Source organism: Cylas formicarius, unplaced genomic scaffold (genome assembly GCF_029955315.1).
Source record: "Cylas formicarius isolate icCylForm1 unplaced genomic scaffold, icCylForm1.1 PGA_scaffold_2__14_contigs__length_35257938, whole genome shotgun sequence".
Classification (NCBI taxonomy): domain Eukaryota; kingdom Metazoa; phylum Arthropoda; class Insecta; order Coleoptera; family Brentidae; genus Cylas; species Cylas formicarius.
The window spans coordinates 21,614,732-21,642,154 of record NW_026844319.1 but is presented as its reverse complement, the minus strand read 5'-3'; the positions used below and the strand labels follow the sequence as shown (position 1 = coordinate 21,642,154).

Here is a 27,423-nt window from a genome sequence, read left to right as displayed (position 1 = left end):
TAAAAAATAATAATATTGAAATATATACATATAGTTTTTTTACTTGGTGTAAGATTGGAATGAATGTTTTGCCTTTTTTTGTATTGAGTATATATTTTTTGTAATTTAAGGTTTTAACAATAAAATTGTATTTTGTTTTTGTCTTTTTTTAAATAATCGTTTTGTCCTGGAAAATATATTCAAATATTATATTATTATACCGTCAACTTAAAAGAAAATTTAACAGAAACAAAGTAATAATAATACATTTCCCATATTCTTGGATTTATATAAAAATTACAAATTGAAAATAAGGAACCTAAAACATCTAAGCTTAAATTCATCATCCAAAAATAATCCACAATTTATTCCATTTTGTAATTTCTGAAACAAATTACATGATAACTTTAACTATTTTTCTCGTAAAATAAAATGAATTCCAGCACGCAAAAACCTTGCACCACAGCCAATCAAATCGATAACTAATAAATTTGAAGGTTATAAGTAGTTCATTTTTTCATATTTAGCCAAAAAATTTTTTGTAAATTAATTTCCATAGTTATATCACTATAAATTCTAGAAATATTAAAACTTTGTGAATTTTTTTAAAGAAACGTCGATCTGCGATCTTTAGAAAAATTAATTAATTAGGAGAATTAATTAATTAATTAAAAGAATTAACATTAAAAAAAGAATTAAAACTTGGCGTAGTAAAAGCAAGACCGCAGACAGACCGTATGAAAAATAAACCGTTTAAAAAATTCAATTTTAGGTAGTTGAGTAGTATAAGGGTTTCAGCGGAAGGAGAAACTCAGAGTAAAGGTAATGCGATAATAAAGCTTTCCCAGAACATTTTACATTTTACGTAAAAATGCTAGGTCTAGATTGATGAACTGTTCGCGGTCATATTGTTTGTTGAACACGTCTTATTGATTGAAGACGACGTTTCAAATGACCATGCATGAGCATATTAAATGGCCCTCGTTAATATTTTATTTCATCGACGCTTCAAAATTTTCTGTATTATTAGCATGGCATCTAGTAGCTATATGGACGAGAGATAGAAACCTGTGTAGTGGTTTATGTTATGAGGATTTTTAATGATATCGAGAGTCTATCTACATCGCCCGTGAAGCAATTAAATAAGCCTCCCCACTCCCCCAACCAGCAGGTATTTAAATCAGTCGGTCTTCAGTTTTTGACAACACTCTGAAGAAGCGAGCAGCATGTAAAAGAAGAGTCAAGAAAAAATAAATAAGTTCCTACAAATTCTACAGCCTGCAGAAATTTCTTTGAAAAAATCACTTTTTTTATTAGGAAAATGTTTATTATAAGCATCAGATGCAGGCCCTAATTACAGCTTTGCACTTCGGCGAAGCTTAGAAAAATTACGATTCAGAAGAAGTCTCACCTGATGACGTAACGCTGGGACATCCAAGTAATCGTACCCCCGCAAAACGTTTGTTACTTCGAGCTCTCTGACTGGAACACGCTGTATACTAACATCGCGAGACACGTAGTCGTCTGAGTTTCTTAATATCGCCGGAGCGTGAACAAAATTTTGAGCCGATTCTTCCGCTCCTGTTTCGTATTTCACGTCCGCCTTGTATCTGGAACACATCGAATAATTCAATCTACCTGGTAAATTTTCCAGAGGCGTGGAGGTGTACCCGTTCTTGTCCGCCTTGTAGGAAACGATCTGGAGCCTACCGTCCGGCAGTTTCACCCTGTATTCGCCGCTCGTCGCTTTGGCGTTTCTGGTCTGCGCGTGTGAGAAGTCGTCACCCGTCAAACGATCGAGCACTTTGTACGAGAACGCGTAGTTTTTCTTTTGTTGTATGTGCTAGAAACGGGAAAATATCAGACGGGTGAAAAATCCAAATTCAGCAGATATCGCGTTCGTTTTGTACCGGACGTCACGTCGAAAACAAGAAATTAAAAAGTTTGAAAATATTGCAATCTTGCAGATTAAAATTAAAGTATTATCAGTCTTTTTTAACTTTCATATTGTCAACCAAACCTCACAAATTCACATTTTATTATTAATTCGGTTCCAGTTAACAAAGGGAATTTCTATTATTTTTCACAATATTACCCACTCGTCCCAATTATTTTTAGCACACAAAATTAAACTGTTCAAGTCCATAAACTTTTTATCTTTCATACATATCTCTGTTTAGTTTTGGTTTTATGCTATTCAAAAAATTTCGAAAATATATAAAAACAAACGTAATTTTGGAAATTTCGTATTTTCGTATTCGAAAATTTATTTGAAAACTAACTTTTCATTGAAAATTCTTTCGCGCGGCCGCATATTTTTAAATATGGATTATAAAGTCACTTAAGATAACAAGTAGAGATTTCTTTTTGCACAAACCACAAGACATCAAATTTAGTTTTTCCACTAATCGAGAGATGGCAGCACAGTTTAGCTAAGTCAGCGATGATCAATCATTAGCAGTGTATTAAAAACTTTAAAACTGTCATAAATAAATTACGTTTCCATTATTTAATGGAAATATACCTTATGTATGCGAGGTAAGAAAAAGAGGTTTTATTTTCAAAGCGCTACACTTGGATTTCAATTTCAAACATAATCTTTAATGACTGAACAAAATCAAACCTGCACACAGGTTAAAAATATAATATTTAGTTAGATTCCATATAAGTTTGGTTATGACTAGACCCGTCAAACTATTTACGGGTCTAGCCATAACCGAACTTATATTGAATCAGCCAATATTAGTATGAAATATTAGTGTTAGTCAGTGGAATGATGAAAGCGATGAAAAAGTACATGTATTTAAGGTAAGTGGCATAAACGGTGTGGGTGACATAAGGTGACATAAGTTTTAACAAACAAAATTTCTGAAATTACAAGATCTAGGGAAGTCGTGGAAATAGAAGAAGAAATCCCACAATATCGCACCCATAGCTTTTGCAAGCTACGGGTTTAATTGGAATACATAATGCAGCTGGCAGTGTAAGTAGATAATTGAAGCATGAAAATTGGACTACTGAGGATTTTGAAAACTTTTTTTTCGAATGAACCCAGGACACTGTAATATTTCGTGGTAGAAATGTGATTTTTGAAACAACTCCTTTAATTACCATTTGGCAAAGGATAGTAGCTTAAACGTGTGTTGATTTAGTTTTGCAACCTGTAATCAGGTTCTGGAGAGGTGGTTTTTATTTATTAGAACCATATTTCAGGAGAATAACAAAATTGAAGAAAATTGTTAATTGTCCTATAATTTAGAAAAATGTAATAAACTTGGCTTCAAAGACTTTTTTTCAAATTAAATTACATTTCATGAAATTACTGGGTGATTCCATAGAAGTTTTGTTGTATATATAAACCAGATATTTTTTCGATTTTTTTCATTTAACGTTAACAAATTTTGCAGCAAAATCGCTTCAAACGGAACTCCCTTAACCTTAACGTTACATAAAAAACTTAGTTCAATCAACAAAAAGTTCACGGCCGAATTCAAAATTTCGTTAGCTTTTGCCCGGGCGAAAGCTTTTAATAAAACCGCATGTACTGCGTTCTTTGCGGAAAAAAGTTTAAATTAACTTACGGCAGATCCGCCGTACGCCTGCAGATCCTGTGGTGAAAAAGAAAGAACTCTGGCCCCGTGTTCTCCTAGTGCCCTGTACACTTCGGAATCTACTTCGTTATCCTGCGAACAAGTTAACTAATTTAATTTCCCGTTTCAGCGTCGACTTTAACGGACTATGATGGAAATATGGACAAATACGTACGATAAGGTTTTCGATTAAAACTTCGATTGGAATGCAAAAAACCGTTCGAATCGGCATGAATTTTCGGCAAAAATTTTGTAACACAAACATATTTTCGGTTTGGATTTTTTTTTTTTTTATTATTAACGCACGAATCGTCAAGTGTTAGATACTTTATTTGTGACATTTCATTTGCTTTGCTAATAACAGAAACTCTACAAACAAAACCTAAAATTCATTATTATTGTTAATAAGGTTTATTCAAAAGAAAGTGATTTTAAAATAATATTTTATTTTTTTTATCTTTCTTAGATTACGAGGTATAACATTATATAATTTGTGAATTGTAATAATAAATTGTTCGCATTTCTTCTTCTTAATTCGTAATTCGTGGACAAATGTGTACACCGTTACGACCTTTTATCGTTTTTGCAGAGAAAATAACTACAGGATCATCAACGTACGAAATAATTCTACAATCCATATAGAGACCGCGAAAATAAGTCAAATAAATTTTGAATAGCAAAGGTCCAATCACCATACCTTGTGGAATACCGTATGCAATAGTCTTGCTAACAGTCTTCGGGGGCCGACGGAATGGTCAACCAGATACTTCTCGAAGATCTCCACACTATTCAGATTTACATGTATTTTATATATTTATATATCCATATATTCATTGTCGTTTCCCGCACTAACCACATTTTCTTAATTTTTTTCTATGTATATCGTTCAAGTAAATTTGCTGCCATAATGAATAAAAATATTTTTGATAGTTGTCCTTTATGTTATCGAATGAACCTTTAAGAACATTAACAAACATTCGCGATAACTATATATTACTTTCATTACCTTATATTTTTGCATATAACATAGACAACAAATAAATTAAATCAAAGTTGATCAATAAATTATTATTCGTCTCGATATTTAATGGCATTTTCAAGAAGCTACAAAAAAAAAATTATGCGAATGCATTTCTATCACTAAGCATGTTGAGCAGCAATGCGAGATAACTTTATTAAAGGTGTGGTATTGTACAAATATGCACACTGTTACATACATTTGAAATGGTATACAAATTGAGGCAACCCGGCCAGATCCATGCTTTCACTATCTTTAATTAATAATACAAAAAGCACGGTTGACAATCTGGCGCAGGTCGCAACTCAAAATTTAACGAAAAAGTAAATCTTTAATAAAGCGAGCCGTCTTCTTTTACCGCCGGCTTAGTCGTAAATAAAAATAAGGCGTCCCCGTAGATATCATAAAACTTCAAAGTGTTGGAGCGATGTGTCAAAACGCGGGCATTTTTCTATTGCCCAACCTTGATGCGGGATTAAGAATGAAATATTCATAAGCCGGATATTTGAATATTTCTCGCCCGAGCCAAAGGAAACGGCTTCGTGGGCCAAGCGCGCCCACAGTCACGTTTAATCTGTCACAATTCAACAAATAATGGCCGAATTACGTGGCCGTACGGTAAGAATGGCCCCTTCCCCACCCCGTTGACCAAGACACGTAGTTCTGCGGAAATGTTGCTTTGTTTCGTTTATACGATGTTCTATAAAACTTTAAACCCAAAAGCTTGGGGGTTTTCACATTCACTAACACGCCATATTCGCTCAATGACTTGAACCTCGTATGGGATGCTTACTAAAGTGTCATAAGCTCATTTAAAGTCCTTGCTTCCCATGATTAAATGTTCGATTTTCTTAAGGAACATGCCAAGCAGGCCGAAATAGCCACCAAACCGTCACAGCCTATCTACTGATTTTTATATTTCCAAGTTGCTTTCGTCTAACCCAGTTTGGGGTGTTAAAAAACACAACGTTTAGTGAATTTTAAGGATCTCCGCCATCCAGAAATAAAAGCTTGAGCTGAACATGTATGTCAAACGTAGAAACCTTCCTAATTTAGAAAAGTTTACTAGAACCAAAACTGTGCTTCGCTGAAGTTTAAAATATGCTTACCTGCAAAACTGCAAATGGAGTACGTTCGGGCACAAACTTTTTAATTAAAAATACATTTGTCGAAACTTTTCGACGACCGAACTTATTAAAGGTCTTTATTAAAAAACTTGAAATATCCAAGTACAGTTCCGAACAACTTTCTCATTTATCTTGCCGGATATTTTTAATTTTCGAGCAAATATTAAAAAAGTAAATACCTCCAGCGAAAGACCCTTCGGGTTAGATTTGCAGAGCCTGTTGATTTCTCCTTATTCTTTTATACAAATTCAAATTAAACAATGTACCGAACGTACAGAAGATGTCACATTTTTGGCTAAATAAGAATAAGCGGTACTTTTTACCGTCGTTTTTTGCTAAGTCGAACTTACTGACGTTTAGCCAATAATCCTGTTGGCTTCTTGACTGAAACTGTTTCAGTCAAGCTCTGAAGAAGCCAACAGGATGATTGGCGAAACGTCAGCAAGTTGTGTAAAGATATGAATCCCGTTAATGCAAGTTAGGACAGTTTTTAGTTAATTTGAAAATAGAGAAGATCGGGAAAATGATACATAGGTGATCATAAAATGCCCAATGAAAAATTTATGACTTCGACTTAACAGGCCAGGATATATTTGATTGCTGAAATAGAGTCATTTTTGCAAGCTCCACGACGAAGACACCTATTTCCTTCATAATGTTAATACAGATTAGCTAAGGAAAATCAACTGTTTTACATAGTAATGCTCAATTTTATGGTCATAGGAGCTACCAGGTGAACACTTATAAATATCACTCAACCTGTAGCAAGTTGAATTATTAGATCAGTGAGCAATTGTTTGCGCTATGGTTGCTTCAGAGCTTGACTGAAACTGTTTCAGATATTTTGGTTTTTCAGTTATAACCAAGTAAATTGCTAATTTAACAGCATTTACATTTGCAACCACATATAATACGGTTACTAGCGATATTGGTAGTTCCGTTTAGCGTTATGTAAAGATATGAATCCGGTTACTGCAAGTTAGGACAGTTTTTAGTTAATTTGAGAATAGAGAAGATCGGGAAAACGATACATAAGTGATCATAAAATGCCCAATGAAAAATTTATGACTTCGACTTAACAGGCCAGCAGATATTTAATTGCTGAAATAGAGTCATTTTTACAAGCTCCACGACGAAGACACCTATTTCCTTCATAATGTTAATACAGCTTAGCTAAGAAAAATCATCTATTTTGCATAGTAATCCTCAATTTTATGGTCATAGAAGCTACCAGGTGAACACTTAATTAATAGCACTCAACCTGTAGCAAGTTGAATTAGATAAGTAAGCAATTGTTTGTTCTATGGTTGCTTGGTTTTTCTCTATTTTTGTTCATCGTCATACGCAGTCTTAGAGAAACCAAGATCAGAATTTGATGGTCAAAGGGGTGCGGCAAAAAGGTAGGCAACACTGTGTACGCACTCGCGTTAGAGAGACAAAAGTATGCAATTTTCAGTTATCGACATGGCTTGGAGCGGGGTGCATCGTGTTTTCGTTGTCGAGGAGTTTATTAGAAATGCGGAATCTGTAATAGCGACGCAGCGCGCCTTTCGTAATCAGTTTGATGTTGGTCGGCATGGCGCGGTTCCGTATGGAAGAACAATTCGTCGGTGGGTTTTACACTTCAGGGAAACAGGTTCTGCGCTTAACCGAAAATCTACTGGCCGACCAAGGAGAGTAGGAACACCGGAAAATGTGAATGCAGTAAGAGTTTCCGTACAACAGTCTCCAAGGCGTTCAGCTCGTAAGCATGCAGCTGCTTTGGGAATTCCCGATAGAAGTGTTCGAAGTATTTTACACAACTCACTCCGAATGTATCTCTACAAAATGATCGTAGTGCAGGAATTAAGCGCAAGAGATATTGAAACCCGTACAAATTTAGGTCGGGATATTCTTCAAAACATTCCCAGAGGCGCTGTATTCATGTCTAGCGATGAAGCTCACTTTCACCTCTCAGGTACCGTAAATAAGCAAAATTTCCGTTATTGGTCAGCAAATAGTCTACAGGAACTTCATGAACGAGAGTCCAAAAGTCACCGTCTGGTATGCAATCTCGGAGTACGGCGTGTGGGGTCCTTACTTTTTCGAAGAAGATCGAATAACGGTAACAGTCAACGGAGATCGATATTTTGATATGCTTAACAACGATCAAAGAGAACATCTTTGGTTCCAGCAGAATGGCGCTACATCGCACACAACGCGTTGTTCGCTAAATCTTGTTCAAGAAATGTTCCTAAACAAAGTGGTGTCTTTACGGGGTGATCTTGGCTGGCCGCCACGTTCGCCTGATTTGTCGCCTTGCGACTTTTTTCTTTGGGTTTGCCTGAAAGCGAGAGTTTTCACACATAGTCCGCGGACTTTGGAAGAATTAAAGGCAGCCATAAGACAAGAAATTTCCTCAATTCCCCATGAAATGATCCATCGGGTAATGATGCGCTTCCGCGAGAACCTACAAGAGTGCATCGACAATAATGGCAGTCATTTGAAAGACTTCATTTTTAAAAAATTACGTTCCTAAATGGCATAAAATGTACATTTCAAAAATAATTTTAAAAAAATGTTTGCTTTATGTAGTTTGGATTTTATTAACATCCCAAATAGTACCTATCATTTTGTCGCACCCTGTATATGTATATGGTATCTAGTTTTTCTGCCTAATATTTTTATAGAACTACGGTCATAACAATGTAGTAATAGAATCGGTCTGAATATCTTTCCCTTTGGGATTGTCTCAAGTTTAATTAAGCATCGGTGTGTCTAATATTTTTCTCAACGTGCTACAACAAAAGAAACCAAATACTGTCGTTAATTGCTGCGAAATTTTAAAACGCCGCCCGCAGAATTACGACAAAGGGGGCAACGGCGGAGAGTTTAAGAAAACCCGACTAAATTAAATAAGTTTCCTCCGTTTCCGGAGTTAAAAAGATTAAACTCATTTTAATTTTTATAGGTATTAAGAAGGGTTGTTAAGCACCATTGAATTTTATCCCCTAAATAATTTTGTCATCGGAATTTTACGGGTCTCAGTTTAGCATAAAAACGCCGGTGACTGGGGCGTTTTAAAAAAGTTTTTAAAAGTTATTTTCCAAGGGGCCTGAAGTCGGGCCGCGAAAATATTTTTAATTCGTCGTTTTCCTGAGACGCTTAATCAAAATTTTTGTCTTGGTGATGTAAGCGATGGATTGGTAGCCTTAAATGTTTTCCATAGGACAGGATATGCTTAGTTTCTATGCATAACTCCGAGAATGCGACCGGAAGTGAATGTCAGCTCAGTGAGTAGATATGCTACGAGGGTGCTGCTGGAATTTCGTCCGCTTTTACATGTAATAAAGACTACAATGATTAATAAATATTATAATAATATGCATTTTTGCGAGTGAAAAAAGTAATAGAGTATATTGTATCTCGAAGTATATAGTTTTTTCCTTTATCTTCTAAAGGAGTTCCAGGTATTTCTTGCGTGTAGTCCATTATACGTAGTCTATTAATACGATATATTAGTGACAGAGAAGAAGTTTTTTTAAAAGAATATCACTATGTCTATTATGTGTATTAATCTTTAATGGGTAAAGGACTTGCTAAACAAAACTTGTATCTATTTACAAAAAAGCGAATATCGGAAAAAAACGCAGTGATTTTTCAATCTACAATAGACAATAGAGAACATAACCTAATAAGAAAATATTTTTATTTTAAAGTAATTGCATGTAAATTATATAATTGTTTTTTTTTAAATTGTGTATATTTAATGTAATTGTTTTATACTTAATTTAATTAAAAGGGCAAGTGAACTTGCCAAGGTTCAAAAGAGCACGTGCAAAATTGCTAGATGCATAATACAGGGTGAGGCGAAATGATAGGTACTATTTGGGATGTTAATAAAAAGCAAACTACATAAAGCAAACATTTTTTTAAATTATGTTTGAAATATACATTTTATGCCATTTAGGAACGTTATGTTTCAAAAGTGGTTAGGTTCTAGCGGAAGCGCATCATTAGCCGATGGATCATTTCTTGGGGAATGGAGGCAATTTCTTGTCATATGGCTGCTTTTAATTCTTCCAAAGTCCGCGAACGATGTGTGAAAACTCTCGCTTTCAGACAACCCCAAAGAAAAAAGTCGCAAAATCAGGCGAACGTGGCGGCCAGTCAAGATCACCCAGTAAACACATCACTTTGTTTAGGAACATTTCTTGAAGAAGATTTAGTGAACGACGCGTTGTGTGCGATGTAGCACCGTCCTGCTGGAAATATTCTCTTTGATCGTTGTTCAACTCGTTCACTTTTGGACGCAGGAAATTGTTAAGCATATCAAAATATCGATCTCCGTTGACTGTTACCGTTATTCGAAAAAGTAAGGATCCCACACGCCGAACTCCAAGCTTCTACACCAGACGGTGACTTTTGGACTGTGAAGAGGTCGCTCATGAATTTCCTGTGGACTATTTGCTGACCAATAACGGAAATTTTGCTTATTTACGGTCCCCGAGAGGTGAAAGTGAGCTTGATCGTTAGACATGAATACAGCGCCTCTGGGATTGTTTTGAAGAATATCCCGGCATAAATTTGTACGGGTTTCAAATTTTCTTGCTCTTAATTCCTGCACTACCATTATTTTCTACGGATGCATTTGGAGTGAGTTGTGTAAAATTCCCAAAGCAGCTGCATGCTTACGAGCTGAACGCCTTGGAGACTGTTGTACAGAAACTCGTACTGCATTCACATTTTCCGGTATTCTTACTGTCCTTGGTCAGCCAGTAGATTTTCGGTTAAGCGCAGAACCTATTTCCCTGAAGTGTAAAAGCTACTGACGAATTGTTCTTCTATCCGGAACCGCGTCATGCCGACCAACATCAAACTGATTACGAAAGGCGCGCTGCGTCGCTTTACAGATTCCTCATTTCTAATAAACTCCTCGACAACGAAAGCACGATGCACTCCCCTCCAAGCCATGTCGATAACTCAAAATTGCATAATTTTGTCTGCTTAACGCGAGTGCGTACACAGTGTTGCCGGTTTTACAAACCGAACAACCACTATTTGAAATCCTGCCTACCTTTTTGCCGCACCCTGCAGAAACCAAGTGAGCAAATTAAAATTTTCTTAATAAAAGTCCCAATATTATCACACAAAAAACCTGTCATTATGGGAGTGACATATCTCTTAGACTAACCCTGTGTAAACAAACATGTATGAATGGTAAACCAGTTGCCACCTGACTAATTTTTTACCCATCAAGTAAAATTTATGTGTTATATCCAAACAGTTTATTGTGCATCGTAAACAGCGTGAAACCGTTGCTCGCCACTAGAAATAGTACAATTGCCACATAATACAACAATACTCATACAACATACAATTTACTGGAAAGTTCCGAAAATTGTAATATAAGTTTAATTTGGCTGAAACTGAATGTCGCGTCGAATAAGCAAAAAGTCTCATATACACACTCCGTGTGCTTCAGCTTACCGCATTGGCTAAGCCGCAAAAGCTATTTTAGATTATAAATAACGCGAGAGCGCAACGCGAACTACTTGGATCCGACTAGATTTTAATCAACGCTAGATCTGTTGGCTCAAAGTGCTCCACCAAGATACGCCAACGCTCTTCCTAACGATATAATGCGGCCAAAAGTGCCGGTGCAAATACAAACGTTCCGCCATTTAATGCGGACGTCTTGGTTTACCTACGAAGTTTCTCATTGTGGCAAGCTTCTAAAATATTTCTCTATTTTACTCTATTATATCGCCGCCGAGGCGAAACGAGCCCATTGTTAGCGGCGAAGCGCCTGAGATTATTTCTCAATTTGCAACCGTTAACTTCTTGTTTTGAAACGTAATTAGACAGGGTGGGAAAATGTTCTACCGATCCAAGATATTTGCACGAGGTTTTGCACACGTTTGCGACTTACGATGCAAGCAGCAGGAGGCGGATAGATCTTAATCAAATCAAGAATGGGAACATGGCACCCATGGAACTTACCAGAATCGTATTATTTAAGTTGCTGCGCGAATGTTGTTCTTGATGTAGGGCGTGTGAGGGTTTATTTCAAGATTCAAGATTTGGAAAAGTTTTCAATTGGCCTGTCCATCACTGCAACCCAGAGAATATATTTTGACCCTAACTCCCTCTGATTAGACTCCACAGCTTGGATAGCGGCCCCTTAATGTAGCTAGCTAGTAGTTAACTCGTTGACTTTGGTAAGGGATATGTATGTGGCTGTTTCCGCCTCTTCTTAGCTGAATCTGCATTCAGTGTTTTCTTCCACTCCTATTAGATTTAGATAAAGTAGGTTCATAGATATAAGAAAGTGACTAACTGATACGAATTAAGGAAAGACCTGGGCAAGCTGTACGAATGAAATATGGCCGAACAGGTCCGTACTGTGCTTAGAATTTAATTATTTGGGGTTTTGTTAGGAAAGATACTAAACAATATTTATTTATTTATGTATGTATTTATGTTTAAATCTAAACTAAAATTACAAATTATTTTTATTACCTCCTTAAATTACTTAAAATTATTCACATAATATGTCAGTATCACTATCGCTATCATCGCCTGTTCTAATTATTATTTGTTCTATATTATTTGCAATATGGATATACGATTGTTCTGCTTTTTCTATATGTTTAACAGAATTTAAACAATGTAGAGGGATGTTAAAAACTTCGGTTTCTATAAGCTTGAGGACATTAGAGTTAACAGGGGGAAAAACATTGTTACGACGAATGGCAGATTTCAGTTGGTGCCAAACATGTTCAATGGGATTAATTATATAGTGGTAAAACTGTATGCCCTACATTTTTTGCATAATTATCACAGACGTATTCCTTTTGTAAGTTCAAGCTTTGTAGAACCTCAATCAATAGCTTTTTGGTATAATATTCGTGAAAATAAATGTCATTATTATACATGTAGTTTTCGATTGTGGCTTTTGTGTCACATGAGGAAGGGGTTTTAGTCAACTGTCTACTGTGATAACTTGCATTGTCCATTACAATTACGCTATTAGGAGGAATGTTTGGAACTAGTTTGTTTTTAAACCAACTTTCAAATAAATCAGCGGTGGTGTCTTCATGGTAATCCAGAGAAGAATCTTTAATATTTTTCGCAGACAGAGAAAGTCCATTTGGAATCCAACCATCTTTAGAGTCAGCATGCAAAATAGTTATTCTTTTACCTCTTTTTGATGGCGCGTTTGTTTTACACTTATCAGTTGAGTCAACCCAACCCTTTTGCGGGGTATTATAAGTGTGGAACCAAGTTTCATCCAAGTAAATAATTGGCCTTTGTTGTTTTCTGTAAATCCTAATTTTTTCTAGATATTCCAGTCACCATTTCCGAATTCTAAAAGATTCCATTAAAACTTGCCTTTTGTCAATTTTTTTAAATCTAAAACCCATGTGATGAATACACTTCCATAAGGTAGTTCTGCCACATTTAACACCGGTTTCATCTTTTTCAAGCGTCCTAATTAAGATATCTAATGTAGGCACGCTTTATTCCTCGTATAACTGGTAAATTTTACGCCGCATTATATCTTGATCACTTTCATCTACACTCGAGAAAATGTCCGCATCGCTTCTTTTTTTCCTCGCTGAAATGGGATTATTATTCACAATTTTCCATACAGTTGATGTTGGAATTTTCGTCAATGTGGGCGTTTCTCCTAAAGATGCTTGCTTGCTGGCACCACGTTCAATGAGAGTCAAATTAACATTGTTTATAACTTCCTTAGTCTCAATACATTTGGGCGGGAGCATCTCTTGAGATACACTAGACTCGCACATAATTGGCATAATTCGCACACGATTCAACACACGCTGTATTACACACGAAATAAGAATAATTACTAATAAACTTAAACTAAGTAGTATACCAAACCAAAGAATATTAAACACAGGTAGGTATAAACGGACCACAATTTTACGTGAATTTAAAATCCGAAACTTTAGGTAATAATCTTGTTGCATTGTATGTTAATGACCAGCCTTAGATAATCCCATTCAAAAGCAATTGGTCACTTTCTTATATCTATGAACAGACCATACCTCTTAAGTACGAAGTGGACCGTCAGTAGATGGTCTACGACCATTCTTGGGCAGCTTAGAATGTCTGCTACAAATTTAGCCCAGTAACCAAAGCTTAAAATTCCGAAAAACCTAATAATAAACACCTTTAAACTATAGCACCAACAGCACCGCTTGCTCTACAAATCCAACATCCAACAGTTTCGACGTATTAATCGAGCTCAGCGCGATCAACTATAATTACAAATTGCGTTTCAAATTTAACAGTAAATACATATGGGCAAAATCCGTAATGATTTGCCGTTTGTGTGTTAACAAATATTTGTTTCATTTGCAATACGCGAACGATGTATAATTAATTTCAATTAGCAAAACTTATGACCTGCTTCGGTAGAATTATTATTTATGTATTTATCTCTATTAGGCACTTGGTCTATAAATAATAAATTAATTGGGAAGAGTATAAATTGTTGCAATCCCTGACGGGGATGTTTGTCAGTGGCAAACATCATTCACGTCCATAAATAAATCACACTTTCGATGACGAGGGGGAATCACCATCGGGTAAAGACATCGGCAAAGCCATCCAAAGAAATAATTTTAAAAATCTCGTCCTTTTTTAGGTGTTCTGGTTCAGGATAAGGTCATCATTACTAAAACCAAGATATCCACAAAACACTAGTGCTTTTTGGTGCGATTTTCATCCTGGGTATTTTAAAAACATGAGCCAACGCTCGCCCGGAAATGCGTCATCCAAAAAAAGATAACCAAAGTTTACATAAGCATTAATCCGGAAATGATTACTTTTTTCGTGTATGCTTATATTCCATGATATGTCTCTCTATGACTATGTGACTTCACAGTTAATTGATATTTTGTTTCGGTTGGGTCATTAAGTTCGTTCTATGATGTAACGCATACTATGAAAATAACTGTGAAATAAGTACCGCCATATTTTGGTTTTCAACTAATAATATATTTCTACTTTTATTTTCAATCCGCGTTTTTAACAGTTTTTGTATTAATTCTTTCATTATTTTGTCTAGTTCTATGCAAATCATTTTTGGCGCAGTAATGTATATTACCCGTAATAACCTACGTCACAGCATTATTGTAATATTATTGTATTTTTTAGTATACCACAGGTCCATAAAAATGCGTTATGTTAATTTTCAAAAATGTAATATTTGTATCGTTTAAACAACAAAAATTATTTAAAAAATAGTGACATCTCTTTAAAAACACTATTCGATAAAATGCCTCTCAGGACTGCACAATTTTATTCTAGTCAAATCACAATTAGCGATTAATCAATATAAATAACGTTGCCAAATTTTTGCAAAATCAGACAAAACGAATATATTTTTATTTCCTTCTGTATAATACCTAATTATACACCAATGTTAGCGTGCGGGAAGCGTCATTTTAATACGTGAATTGCCCCACGGATCAGGGCCACTTCGGACATTTCCAGGATTTTACAATTCTAACACTCATGTTAGTGAATATATTCGCGCTGTTTCGAGCAAGATTTAATGACATCTCGGGTCATCTTGAACTTGCGCAGCCATTACAACTTTAACGTAGACATTTTTTCATTACAAATTGCTGCGAGAAAATTGTGAATTATAAGTGTTCTTACTAAGTAAAGTTTCCCACATATCCAACCATTTTTAACCTCTAGCAAAGCTGAGGAGCTGAAATTTTGAAGGATTTTTTGAACGAAATCTTTAAAGAATGACCTCTAAATAATAAATTTTAAAAAACATAATAAATTAATACCAATATTTTCTACGTTCATAACTTGTAATCTTAAATGTTAATAAATTTATGGTATTCTTCTACACTGTCATGGTTCTATTGCTACCAGTAAAAGTAAAGTTATCTTCAACATATTTAAATCGCAAATTTTCTTCGTGCGCTATAGTAAACTATTATAAAACCTATTACACTAATTTTCACTTACAATCAATCTGTGCCTGGAATATTAATTACCCATAGTTCTTGTACAATATACTTCCTTGGCCTCACAACATACAAAAGTAACCAAACCTTGATATAATTGCCCAACATCATATTACAGTCGATAAAATTCAATATTATAGTTGTTCCATTCTCGATCGTCATGTTCTAAGCATTGCCATATCAGCCTTAGTCTCAGCTTCTTGATTAAGATTTGCAGTATCTTTAGTTCGAACGTTAGTATCATCAGCATAGTTAGTAACTTTACAATGCAGATTTAATGAGTACAATTCTGGAATGTTATTAACATACAAAAGAAATAATGGCCTACTGCCTCCTAGCATTGCTGCTTCAATATTTTTTTAGGTACTCGTTACAACTTTTTTTTTAATAGTACCATTCTATCTACTTGATGACACAACTTTTCGAAAATTTTAAAGCAGATGAGATAATTTTTATGTCCCTTTTATTGCCTTTTTTAAAATATTGGGAAACCAGAGCATATTTTATTTTTTAATATTATAACTATATCAGAAATTTCTTGGGGTGAGGGCTCAAGGGCAACGCTTCCAATTATTTTAACAGTTAGATGCAACATTTACTAAAACATCGTTCAAATTATATACTAAGGTCGGTTTATTGAAAAGATCGTAAATAAAATATATTGTTCGATTAAATTAATGACAATAATAGCGTACTCTACAATAATGACGGGAAAAGGCGGGTTTTCATCCGAATTTCTTCAAATACGAGACACCCCAACAATCGTACGAACAATTGAACACAGAAATTGGCCCCCTTTCAATAAAAGGCGGTGAAGCCTCCGAAAAATTACACTCGGGTAGTAGCCAAGGTGCCAGAATACTACCGTAATGTACCACATTCTGATATACTTTTGCTGGTTTTACCTAACGATAGCCAAATTGGAGGTGCCCAGTCTCAACTTTGCGATGCATCCATTAAAACAGTACCTCGGGGACCAAGATTTTCAGTTCCACACCGACCTCATCGAATTCGTTAACGTGAAAAGCAGCGCCGCAGAGGATATTGTCACATGGTTTATGAAATCCAAAGCGATAAGAAACTGCACCACCGGAGTATGGAATAGAGAGCTGCCAGAATCTATTCACATGAAGAAGTCTAAATTCGCGTTCGCCTTCATTGACGACTTAAAGCTTATCAATAACACACTGGATATCCTGATGGCGACTCCAACCGGAAACACCTACACCAAAGTGTATCTTTTGGAAATTAGCGGAAGTTTCGAGCATACCAAGCTGCGCGAAACAATGAAATTAATTTTAGATTATCAGGTGTGGAACTTTGTATTCGTCTTCGTGGATCACTTGCAGCAAGTGCAACTCATATCTTACGCAGGAAGAGAACTTCTCAATTATACGAACACCAGCATGTCAGGATTGCCCTACGGGCCGTTTCCAAAAACACCCAAGAATCTCAAAGGACAAAAATTAAAAATATCCTTAGTAATTCCTCATATGCCCCCCTCTTTACAAGAAAACGCGTCAGTCAGGGAGGATTTGCACATTCTACAGTTATTCCTGGCTTGGACCAACACCCAGGCAATCATAACCGATTCAAACCAAGACTACACCAAAGCGTATCAAGAAGTGACCAACGGAGAAATCGACATATCGTTCAACAAAATGTTTTTAATGTCACACAAGGATTACATCAGAGCTTATCAACAAGTGAACAATGGCGAGGTCGATGAAGCTATGATTAAGATGATTTCATCAACCCGCGATATCGCCGATTTCGGGTATCCCCACGGATTTGACAATCTGCTGATTGTGGTACCGAAACCGAAGCTGGCATCGTTTTCGGCGAATCTGTTCGACGTTTTTGACCAACATGTCTGGGCATTAATTGTCGTCATGGTGACGCTGTTTTCTATATTAAAATACATCTTTCGTTACGTACGCCAAGCAATGCGGGGCACGACCGGAGAAAGTATCAGAATCCTGACGATAGCTTCTTCTATATTCTCATTAATATTCACGAACAGTTTTCAGGGGTTAGTGATATCGGCCATCACGTCTCCAAGCTGTACGGGAGTCATCAATACTATCAAACAACTGGAGGACAGTGGAATGACGACCTATATCGCTCCCGAATGGTATTTTTTGACTGTCGGCAAAATTCGCCAATTGGACAACATACAGAAAATAGGTTACGTACAGATAGGAAATCATTTGGAAGCTTTGCACACCAATGCAGCCTATATAGTCCCGGCGAGTTATTTTCTGCTCTATTCGACGAACAACCCTAAAACGGCAGCTGTCCGAGAAACTTTCCACATTGCTGATCAACTGGTGGGCGGTTTTAACCTTGTATATTACGTCAAACGACGGTCACCTTACAGAGGCTTATTGCAGTCGTTCCTGCTACTTTATTCACAGTTTGGTCTGAGCAAAGAAATCTATCGAATCAAGGAATGGCAATCGAAGAAAGAGAAAAAGTACGTAAAGGTCCAGCTGAATCATTTAGTGGTCGCTTTTGCCATTCTGGCACTGGGGTGGGGAGTCAGCTTGGTCGTATTTCTAGGAGAAATTATTCTGAATAATTACCATCAACGTCTAGAAAGGGTACCCTTTTTAATGTGATTCCACTTCTAAGATGGTATTTATAATCACACGATGCTTTCTTTGTTTTATGCTAATATTCCACGATATAAAGTACATTTTTCTACTCCCGGTCTGCAAAATGCCGATCTAACGTGTGGGAAACGTCACTTTATCACGTCAGTTTCGTTTCCCGCGGATCAGAGCCACTTCGGACATTTCCGGGATTTTATCGCACGGGTTTGGAAGCAATCGGATGTTTTCTGATATATTTCCCACGCCTTGAATTTGACGTTTGTCAATTCTGACGGTCATGTTACTCGATGTATTCGTGTTGTTTTGTGAAAATGTACCCAAAAACTCACAGTTGGAGAAAAAGTATAAGGCGCTCGTTTATTAAACACTCGCTCCGCTCGTGTCAAATAAACTCCTTAGTCAAATGCCGTTTACCGCACTTGTTGCATAATATACTATTATCAATCTGTCACTGTGTCACCCCACAGTTAATTGATTATTTTGGTTGGGTCAACTTATTTTATAACAACCTATGTTCAAAACAACCGATGTTCATCCAATTGCATACTATGCATGCATGCATTCATAGTCATTGCATACAATGACTATGAATTGAATACCGCCATATTTTGGTTGTTAACTAAATATATATTTCTACTTTTTTTGCAATCTGCATTTTTAACAGTTTTTGTGTTAATGTTTTTTTTCTTAGCGTAATTTTATCCAGTTCAAGGAAGTCGCTTTTGGCTCAGTATTGTGTATAACCCACCGTGTCATTGTATTAATTAACATCAAAATGGAGCATACTGTTTTTGGCACATTATCGCAAGTATAATTCACCTCGAATGAGATGGAATGTTCCCTCTAATTGGACCCTCTAACGGACGAAAGCTTGACTTCATAATAAAAGCCAAATCAACTAAACGGGTACGTTTTTTATTTAATATTATTTTTTTTTATTTGATATTATTCCGATACTAGTATTGGACAATCCCGAGGTTATTGTGTTATTGGAAAGTTACATTTATATATAAATAAATTTGAATACATAAATACAAAATGAAGTGCGTTACGTCGGACGTATCATACCTGCATGCCTTTCATTTTTTTAGTAGTCCAAAAAATAAATGTTCATAAGAATGCTTTATGTCAATTGTCAAAAATGTAATATTTTTAGCGATATGTTCAAAACAAACCACAAAAATTATGAAAACAAAAACAAATAAATAAAAGAATAAATAAATAAAATACCTCTTGGAACTGCACAATTTTTTTTCTAGTTTCCAAATTTTGACAAAATTAGACAAAAAAATATTTTTACACTCCCGCCTGTAAAATACTTAATTATACATCTGTCTAGCATGCGGGAACCGCGATTGTACCGCACTGCTTGAATTTTCACCCTTATCAATTCTGACAGTCATATAAGTGAATGTATTCGTGTAGGTTTACAAAAATGTACCGACAAAACTAACAGTTGTGGAAACGGTATAGTATGCAACTCATTTGGTAAGCTTTTTAACTCACTTGTTTGTTAAACACTCGCTCCGCTGCGCTTCGCTAGTGACAATTAAACTCGTCAGTAAAATGCCATTTAATAAACTTGTTTTATAATATAATTTGTTGAATTCTAAAAAAAAATGTTTTAATATTATACACCCCGTATCTTGGAAACATTTTCGGACCTACGTTTTGTTATATTGACATTTTTCCTTTTTTTATGAAAATTGGAGCATATTTTTTGAAACTACACTCTAAGAAATTTAAATTAAATTTTGTGCCCAAGGGATCTCTGTTTCCAACTTCACAACATTTATACTTTTAGTGTTTTCGTAAGAAATCAAATGATGATCCCATGCACGCAACAAGCCTTTAATGAAACGTTTAGATTTTTTGGGCATTCACTACCCCGTCCAAGCACGAATCTAATAAAAAAACGTCACGAACCTATTTAACATCGCTACAAATTCAGTGGTGTATTTAAATAAGCTGGTAAAAACAAACAAATCGAAACATTTTCTAATCGGCCAGCGCGGCGTTACGTCAACAACAAATTGCTGCGAGAAAATTGTGAATTATAAGTGTTCTTACTAAGAAAAGTTTCCCACATATCCAACCATTTATGTTGATTCCGCCAAAACCTCTAGCAAAGCTGAGGAGCTGAAATTTTGAAGGATTTTTTAAACGAAACGTTTAAAGAATGAACTCTAAATAATAAAAAATTATAAAAAAAGTAATTAATGTATAGCAATATTTTCTATGTACGGCAGGGTTCTACTGCAACCTGTAAATATTTTTAAATCGCAAACTTTCTTCATGCTCTTTAGTAAGCCATTTTAAAACCTATTACACTAATTTTCACTCACAATTAATCTATGCCTGGAATATTAATTACCCATAGTTCTTGTACAACATACTTCCTTTGCCTCACTATATACAAAAGTAACCAAACCTTGATGTAATTGCCCAAACTCATATTACAGTTGATAAAATTCAACATTTATAGTTCCATTCTCGATCGACATGTTCTAAACATTGCCTTATCAGCCTTAGCCAATTTGCTGCTCCCACCATGCTCCTGCTTAAGATTTACATGATAGCATAGTTAGATTGAATGAATACAATTTTTTTAAATATTGGAACATATTTTATTAATTAATTTTTTAACTATATCAGAAAATTCCTTTTATTTACTCAAGGACTACGGTTCCAATTCTTTTAACAGTTTGATGCAACATTTACTAAAACATCGTTAAAATTATATACTGACGTCGGTTTATTCAAAAGATGGAGATCATTAATATAATATATTATTCGATTGAATTAATAACAATAATAGCATACTCTGCAATATTAACGTGAAAATACGGGCTTTCATACTAATTGCTTCAAATACGAAACACCACAACAATCGTACGGACAATTGAACACAGAAATTGCCCCCCTTCCAATAAAAGCCGCCTTCGAAAAATTACACTCTGGTAGTAGCGAAGGCACCAGAATACTGCCGCAATGTAACACAATCTGATATACTTTTGTTGGTTTTACCTAACGATAGATAAGTTGGAGGTGCCCCTTGTTAACTTTGCGATCGATCCATTAAAACAGTACCTCGACGATCAAGATTTTCAGTTCCACACCGACCTCATCGAATTCGTTAACGTGAAAAGCAGCGCCGCAGAGGATATTGTCACATGGTTTATGAAATTCAAAGCGATAAGAAATTGCACCACTGGAGTATGGAATAGAGAGCTGCCAGAATCTTCTCACATGATGAAGTCTAAATTCGCATTCGCCTTCGTCGACGACTTAGAACTTATCAATAACACACTGGATATCTTGACGTCAACCCCAACTGGAAACACCTACACCAACCTCTACCAAACCGTGACTACACCAAAGCATATCAAGAAGTGACCAATGGAGAAATCGACATATCGTCCAACAAAATGATCCTAAAGACACACAAGGATTATATCAGAGCTTTTCAACTAGTGAACAATGGAGAGGTTGATGAAGCTCTGATTAAAATAATTTCATCAACTCGCGATATCGCCGATTTCGGATATCCCCACGGATTTGACAGACTGTTGATTCTGGTGCCGAAACCGAAGCTCACATCGTTTTCGGAGAATCTGTTCAACGTTTTCGACCAAGACATCTGGGCATTAATTGAAGTCATGGTGACGCTGTTTTCTATATTAAAATACCTCTTTCGTTACGTACTCCAAGCAACGCTGTGCACGACCGGAGAAAATACCAGAATTCTAATGATAGCTTCTTCCATATTTTCACGAACACGAACAGTTTTCAGGGGTTAGTGATATCCGCCATCACGTCCCCAAGCTGTGCGGGTGTCATCAACACTATCAACAACTAGAAGACAGTGGAATGACGATCTATATCGCTCCAGAATGGTATTTTATGACTGTCGCCAACATTCACAAATTGGACCAAATGCAGAAAATGAGTCATGTACAGATAGGACATCATTTGGAAGCTTCGCATACCAATGCAGCCTATATAGTCCCTGCGAGTTATTTTCTACCCTATTGGACGAAAAACGGCAGTTGTGCGAGAAACTTTCTACATTGCCGATGAACTGGTGGGCGGTTTTAACCTTGTATATTATGTCAAACGTCGGTCACCTTGCAGAGGCTTGTTGCAATCGTTCTTGCTACTTTATTCACAGTTTGGTCTCAGCAAGGAAATCTATCAAATCAAGGACCGACAATCGAATAAAAAGAAAAACTACGTAAAGATTCAGCTGACTCATTTAGTGGTCGCTTTTGCCATTCTGGCACTGGGGTGGGGAGTCAGCGTGATCGTATTTCTAGGAGAAATTATTCTGAATAATTACCACCGACATATAGAAAGGGTAATGTGATTCCACTACTAAGATATTATTTATAATCACCAAAGTCAAATGTGTCAGTCAACGCCCTTAGATTGAACAAAATATTCGCTAAATGTAAACTGAGTATATAATATCTTGAAACCGTTTAACTTAAGTGTTTTTAATTTTAAGATTTTCCATTGTTTATTAAGTGCGACATTGATTTTGGCAGTGGTTGTAGATCCGTTTTATAACTACTTTGGGCGTTTCTGGAAATTGTCACTAGTATGCCAAAGTTTATCCTTTTTCTTAATACAAGGGGACGCCTAAAAATGCGGTAATCTTACCTGTTTTTCACTTTGGCCGGTAAATGTGAATTTAATTTTCCTCGCGACTTCGGGATAAGGCCCAGCTTCAGGGTTGCTATTGACACTATTCAAAGTGATTATGTTGTATCGGTTGCTTATACTAGAAGCACCTTCGTCGGGACTGGTTGGAAAAACCACGGGGCCCGGATTCAACATTTTGGCGAATTGATGTTGATAGGGGTGCGGGTTGAAAACTCTGGGGTCGTTGTAGAGGTTCTGACACGAAGATTGAGTTATACTCCAAACCATTACGCCTATAATGCCGTAACAGTACCATTTATTCTCCTGGAAGAAAACAGTAGATTTTTTGTTTGTAAACACGTTGTAAATAAAATATATAACAATGTGGCTATTGATTATTTGTTATTGATCCAAAATTTGTAATTTAGTATTAAATCGATTAAAATTAAAATATAAATGTAGAAGGTATAAGAAGAAAAGTAGAGAAAAAAATAATTCTAAATTCATTGTCAAGTCAACGCTATATAAAATTATTTCGACATTTGACTATATGCAAAGTGCATGATACAGACAACAGATTGAAAGAGAGATGTCATTGCTCGGAGGAATCGTTATCGTGTGGGTCTGTGATGCGCTGTTTCGAACTTATTCGCGATCATCTTCAGAATTCTGGTTACGTTTAAACCATCATTAACTTTTTAAACTTTTTTAATTTTAAAATGTTAAATATTTTATTACAATACGCATGGTAGCCACGTTTCGCAAAATGATACTTTGCTCAATTTGCTTAAATGAGACAGCCTGTATATTGTTGGATTTTCGAATCGTCATTTTAATAGCAATTTCAATTATATAACATGGCACGGGTCTCTGACTAACCGTTTTGACTTAATTGGAAATTATTATCCAATAATACATAAATTGTTTTACATTCGTAATTTAGGAATCTTGTAAATAAGGAAAAAAACTTGACCTTTTTGACATAATGATCGCAGCAGCTTTGAAAACAATAGCAGTTCTCTGTTGTGGTCATATTACCGATTTTTTCACAGGTATCAGTGTATTATAATATTTTAAGCGTATATTTCGGACACAGTTTTATGTTTATTTTATTTAGTTGCATTTTTATTGAGTTTATTTTGTATAATGTATACGAAGGACGAAAAAGCTGTCCTGACAAAAATTAGAAAAAAAAGTAGGAGACGAACGGTTTCGGATGAGAATACAACTAGATATTGTTCTGCATTTTGAAAATAATCCACTCGCTTTGCCGCTTCAGATGCAGACGTAAGACGAACCATACTTCAAACATGTTTAAAAATGAACAGTTCTAAGTCATTTAAATTCATATCAGTACAAAAACAAGAAGTAGATTTGAACTTAAGACTCGAATTTTGCAATATAATGATGGATATTTAGTAAAATTCCTACACTTTCTTTAATTTCACACATTTTTAGCGCTGGGCGTCAATCTCATTTCCATGAGGCATCTCAATGGCGTAATGGTAATAGATGGCCGAAATAGTATATTATGCAACAAGTGCGATAATAGTATATTATGCAACAAGTGCTGTAAACGGCACTTGACTCACGAGTTTATTTGACCCCAGCGGAGCGAGTGTTTAATAAACGAGTGACTTAAGATGTATTACCGAACGTGTTGCATACTACACTTTTTCTACGACCGTTAGTTTTTGGGTACATTTTTACAAAACAACAGGAATACATTCACTGACTTGATCGTCAGAATTGACAAACGTCAAAATTCAAGGCGTGGGAAATATCTCCGAAACATCCGATTGCTCCCAAACCCGTGCGGTAAAATCCCGGAAATATCCGAATTGGCTCGAATCCGTGGGAAACGAAACTGACGTGGTAAAGTGTGGCTTCCCCACGTTTGGTGCGTAATTATTTATTTTACAGATTGGAGTAGAATCACATTTAGGAGTAGGTAGATGCATTAAAACAAATATTAACAAAGAAACAATCAAAATAAAAATCCCAGAGCCACGTAACTTTAATAAGTGCATTGTTTTAAATGTTAACTTGAAGATATTCGTAGATTGTTGTTGTTGATTATTTGGAGCTGCTATTTGTGTTAATAATAATAACATTTCTTGAGAAATACCCTGCATATATTTCATTTCCATAGAAAAATGAGTTATATTAGAAATCAATCAAGATATATGATTATTATATTTCAATTGTAGTATCTATCATATTGCGTAAGAAATGAATTGAACGACTTCCTACTATTACAAAACAGGATTGAATATTTTTCTCATGAGGTTTATTGAGAAAATTTTAACTATAATTCTCATTGTTGTGACGCATCATCCAATAAGTACGCTTTCTGTTTTCGTCGCAAATTACACATATAAATAAACTTGCCGCGACAACTAAGATTTATTTTTTATGGCACCGCAATTAAACAAAAACTTTTAAAAAGTTTTTGTTTAGTCTGATTTTTATGGCACAGCAAACAAACTCTTAAAAAAATTTTGTTTAGTCTGAAATGTGTTGGAATTTGAGGATACTGCACGAATATCAACCTCAATGTTTTATCGTTATCCCGGTTGCCCGAAAGAAAAAAATTACTGGAGAGTTATACTTAACTGTTGTGGTTATTTCTAATTAGTTAAGAACACTCTTAGCTCTTAAATAGACGACGTTAAAAATGGAATTGACCTACATTTAAAACTGGTATTTTTTCGACTACTGTGTACCTACCAATTAACTCGTTTATTTTCGTGTCTATTAGAAAACGGCAAATATTTTGCCATTGTTTTGTTTCAGTACACATACTTTTGCGCAATAGGTTCGCAAGCCTCTTCGAATGTGGGATTTTCCTTTGGTATTTGTAAATGGAAACTGACAAAATGCGTATTAGCGTTTTACAAATTAATCCGATGCGATCGGACTCGCAGCTTCCACAATTTTTTTTATTTCATTTTTATTAACTCCAATCCAGGTAATAAAAAAATATCAATTGATCTAAAGGACAAATATACGTTAAAATATACCTTAAAAAAAACAAACAAATAAATATACACTTAGAGCAAAAAAAAAACAACATCACACAGACCTTTCATAAGACCTCAAAAACCTGGAGATCTCCCATCTCCGATTGAAAAATTCGGACAGCGTATACTATGATTTTTTAACAAGGAACTGCTTGAGTTTTGATTTAGCAAAGCTGGGGTCGAGTCGATACAATTTGTTTGAATATTTAATGCCAATGTAATCCAGGTTTTGTTGACAAATTGATAGTCTATGAAAAGGTGGCTCAATTTCATTTTTCGGGTTTTTTTTTAGTGACAGTACATGTAAAGAGCTGTCAGTGTCAAAATTTGTAACGGACCAAAAAGTTCTCTGCATTACCGTGATACCCTTGCTATGGCTCTAATGTGCGTCATATGCTTGTCCCCAGAAAACTTTACTTTAACACGGTCTCTTATAATTTTTATTAAGTAACAATAAGCGCTAATTTTCGATAGAATATTATCAATATGATCAGTCCATAAAAATTATGGATCAACATAGAGTCCTAACAATGTTTTCCTGTCATTATTCTGCAGCGATTTATTTTCTGTTTTTATTAAGATACTGAAACCCATAGGCCGGTTTTTCATTATAAATTGTTTCTGCGTTTGATTTACTCGCAGTTAAATGTATCCCGCCTGATCTGGACCACAATTTCATGATATCCACCGCAGCACTACTCTTAGTGGCTAATTCTTTAGTGTTTTTAGCGCTAATTATAATATTGCTGTCGTCGGCGTACAGGAAGCCTGGCAAGTCATTAGTAAAAATATTGAAGAGTGTTGTAGATAGATATAGACAATGTAGAGATTAGAATGCTGGATCTAACACCACTGATTTCCACCAGCTGCGTTCGATTATGTAAATACGAGTCTATCCAGCTTAACGCTGGTCCTCTCACTACAACAGATATTAATTCTTTTAGCAGCAGATCGTAGTCGACAGTGTCAGAGGCGCGCGTCATGTCAAAAGAAAAGGCCATATTTTTATTATTCAATGCTTTATGTACACTCGTTATGGCCGACATAAGGGCTGAGTTAGTAGATAAACCTCATCTAAATCCGTTTTGATATTGTGATAATAAATTGAATTTTTCTAGGAAACGCTCCAGACGATCGTTAAAAGAGCTTTAAAAAATGTTGCCGAACTGACACTGCAATGCTAGTGATAATTTTTAACCTCCCTTGCGTCACCCTTGCCCTTGTAGACAGGTATGACTCTAGATTATTTCAGTGATGGTTGATAATTATTGAGAAGGGGAACGATATAATGTCGGCCACTTCGATTGGAATGTTACCCGGTACATCATCCATTAAGAAGGATATTTGTTGCAAACTTTGTTTATGGCAGTTAATATTTCTCGTGCCGTGGTTGAAAATATATAAAAAGATCGCTCGCAGTTTTTTCCGG

General features: G+C 35.6%; 1 protein-coding gene across 1 annotated transcript in view; it reads right to left on the bottom strand.

Moving 5' to 3' along the window:
* The window catches only part of LOC132698187 (uncharacterized), a 36,007-nt gene that overhangs the window by 5,823 nt on the left and 2,761 nt on the right, over positions 1 to 27,423 (bottom strand). The window contains exons 2-5 of the mRNA XM_060664121.1: positions 22,990 to 23,295; positions 3,561 to 3,662; positions 1,650 to 1,822; positions 1,391 to 1,589 (exon numbers count right to left, since the gene is read on the bottom strand). Coding sequence (XP_060520104.1) covers positions 1,391 to 1,589; positions 1,650 to 1,822; positions 3,561 to 3,662; positions 22,990 to 23,295 — 780 coding nt within the window. The remainder of the gene's footprint in view (positions 1 to 1,390; positions 1,590 to 1,649; positions 1,823 to 3,560; positions 3,663 to 22,989; positions 23,296 to 27,423) is intronic.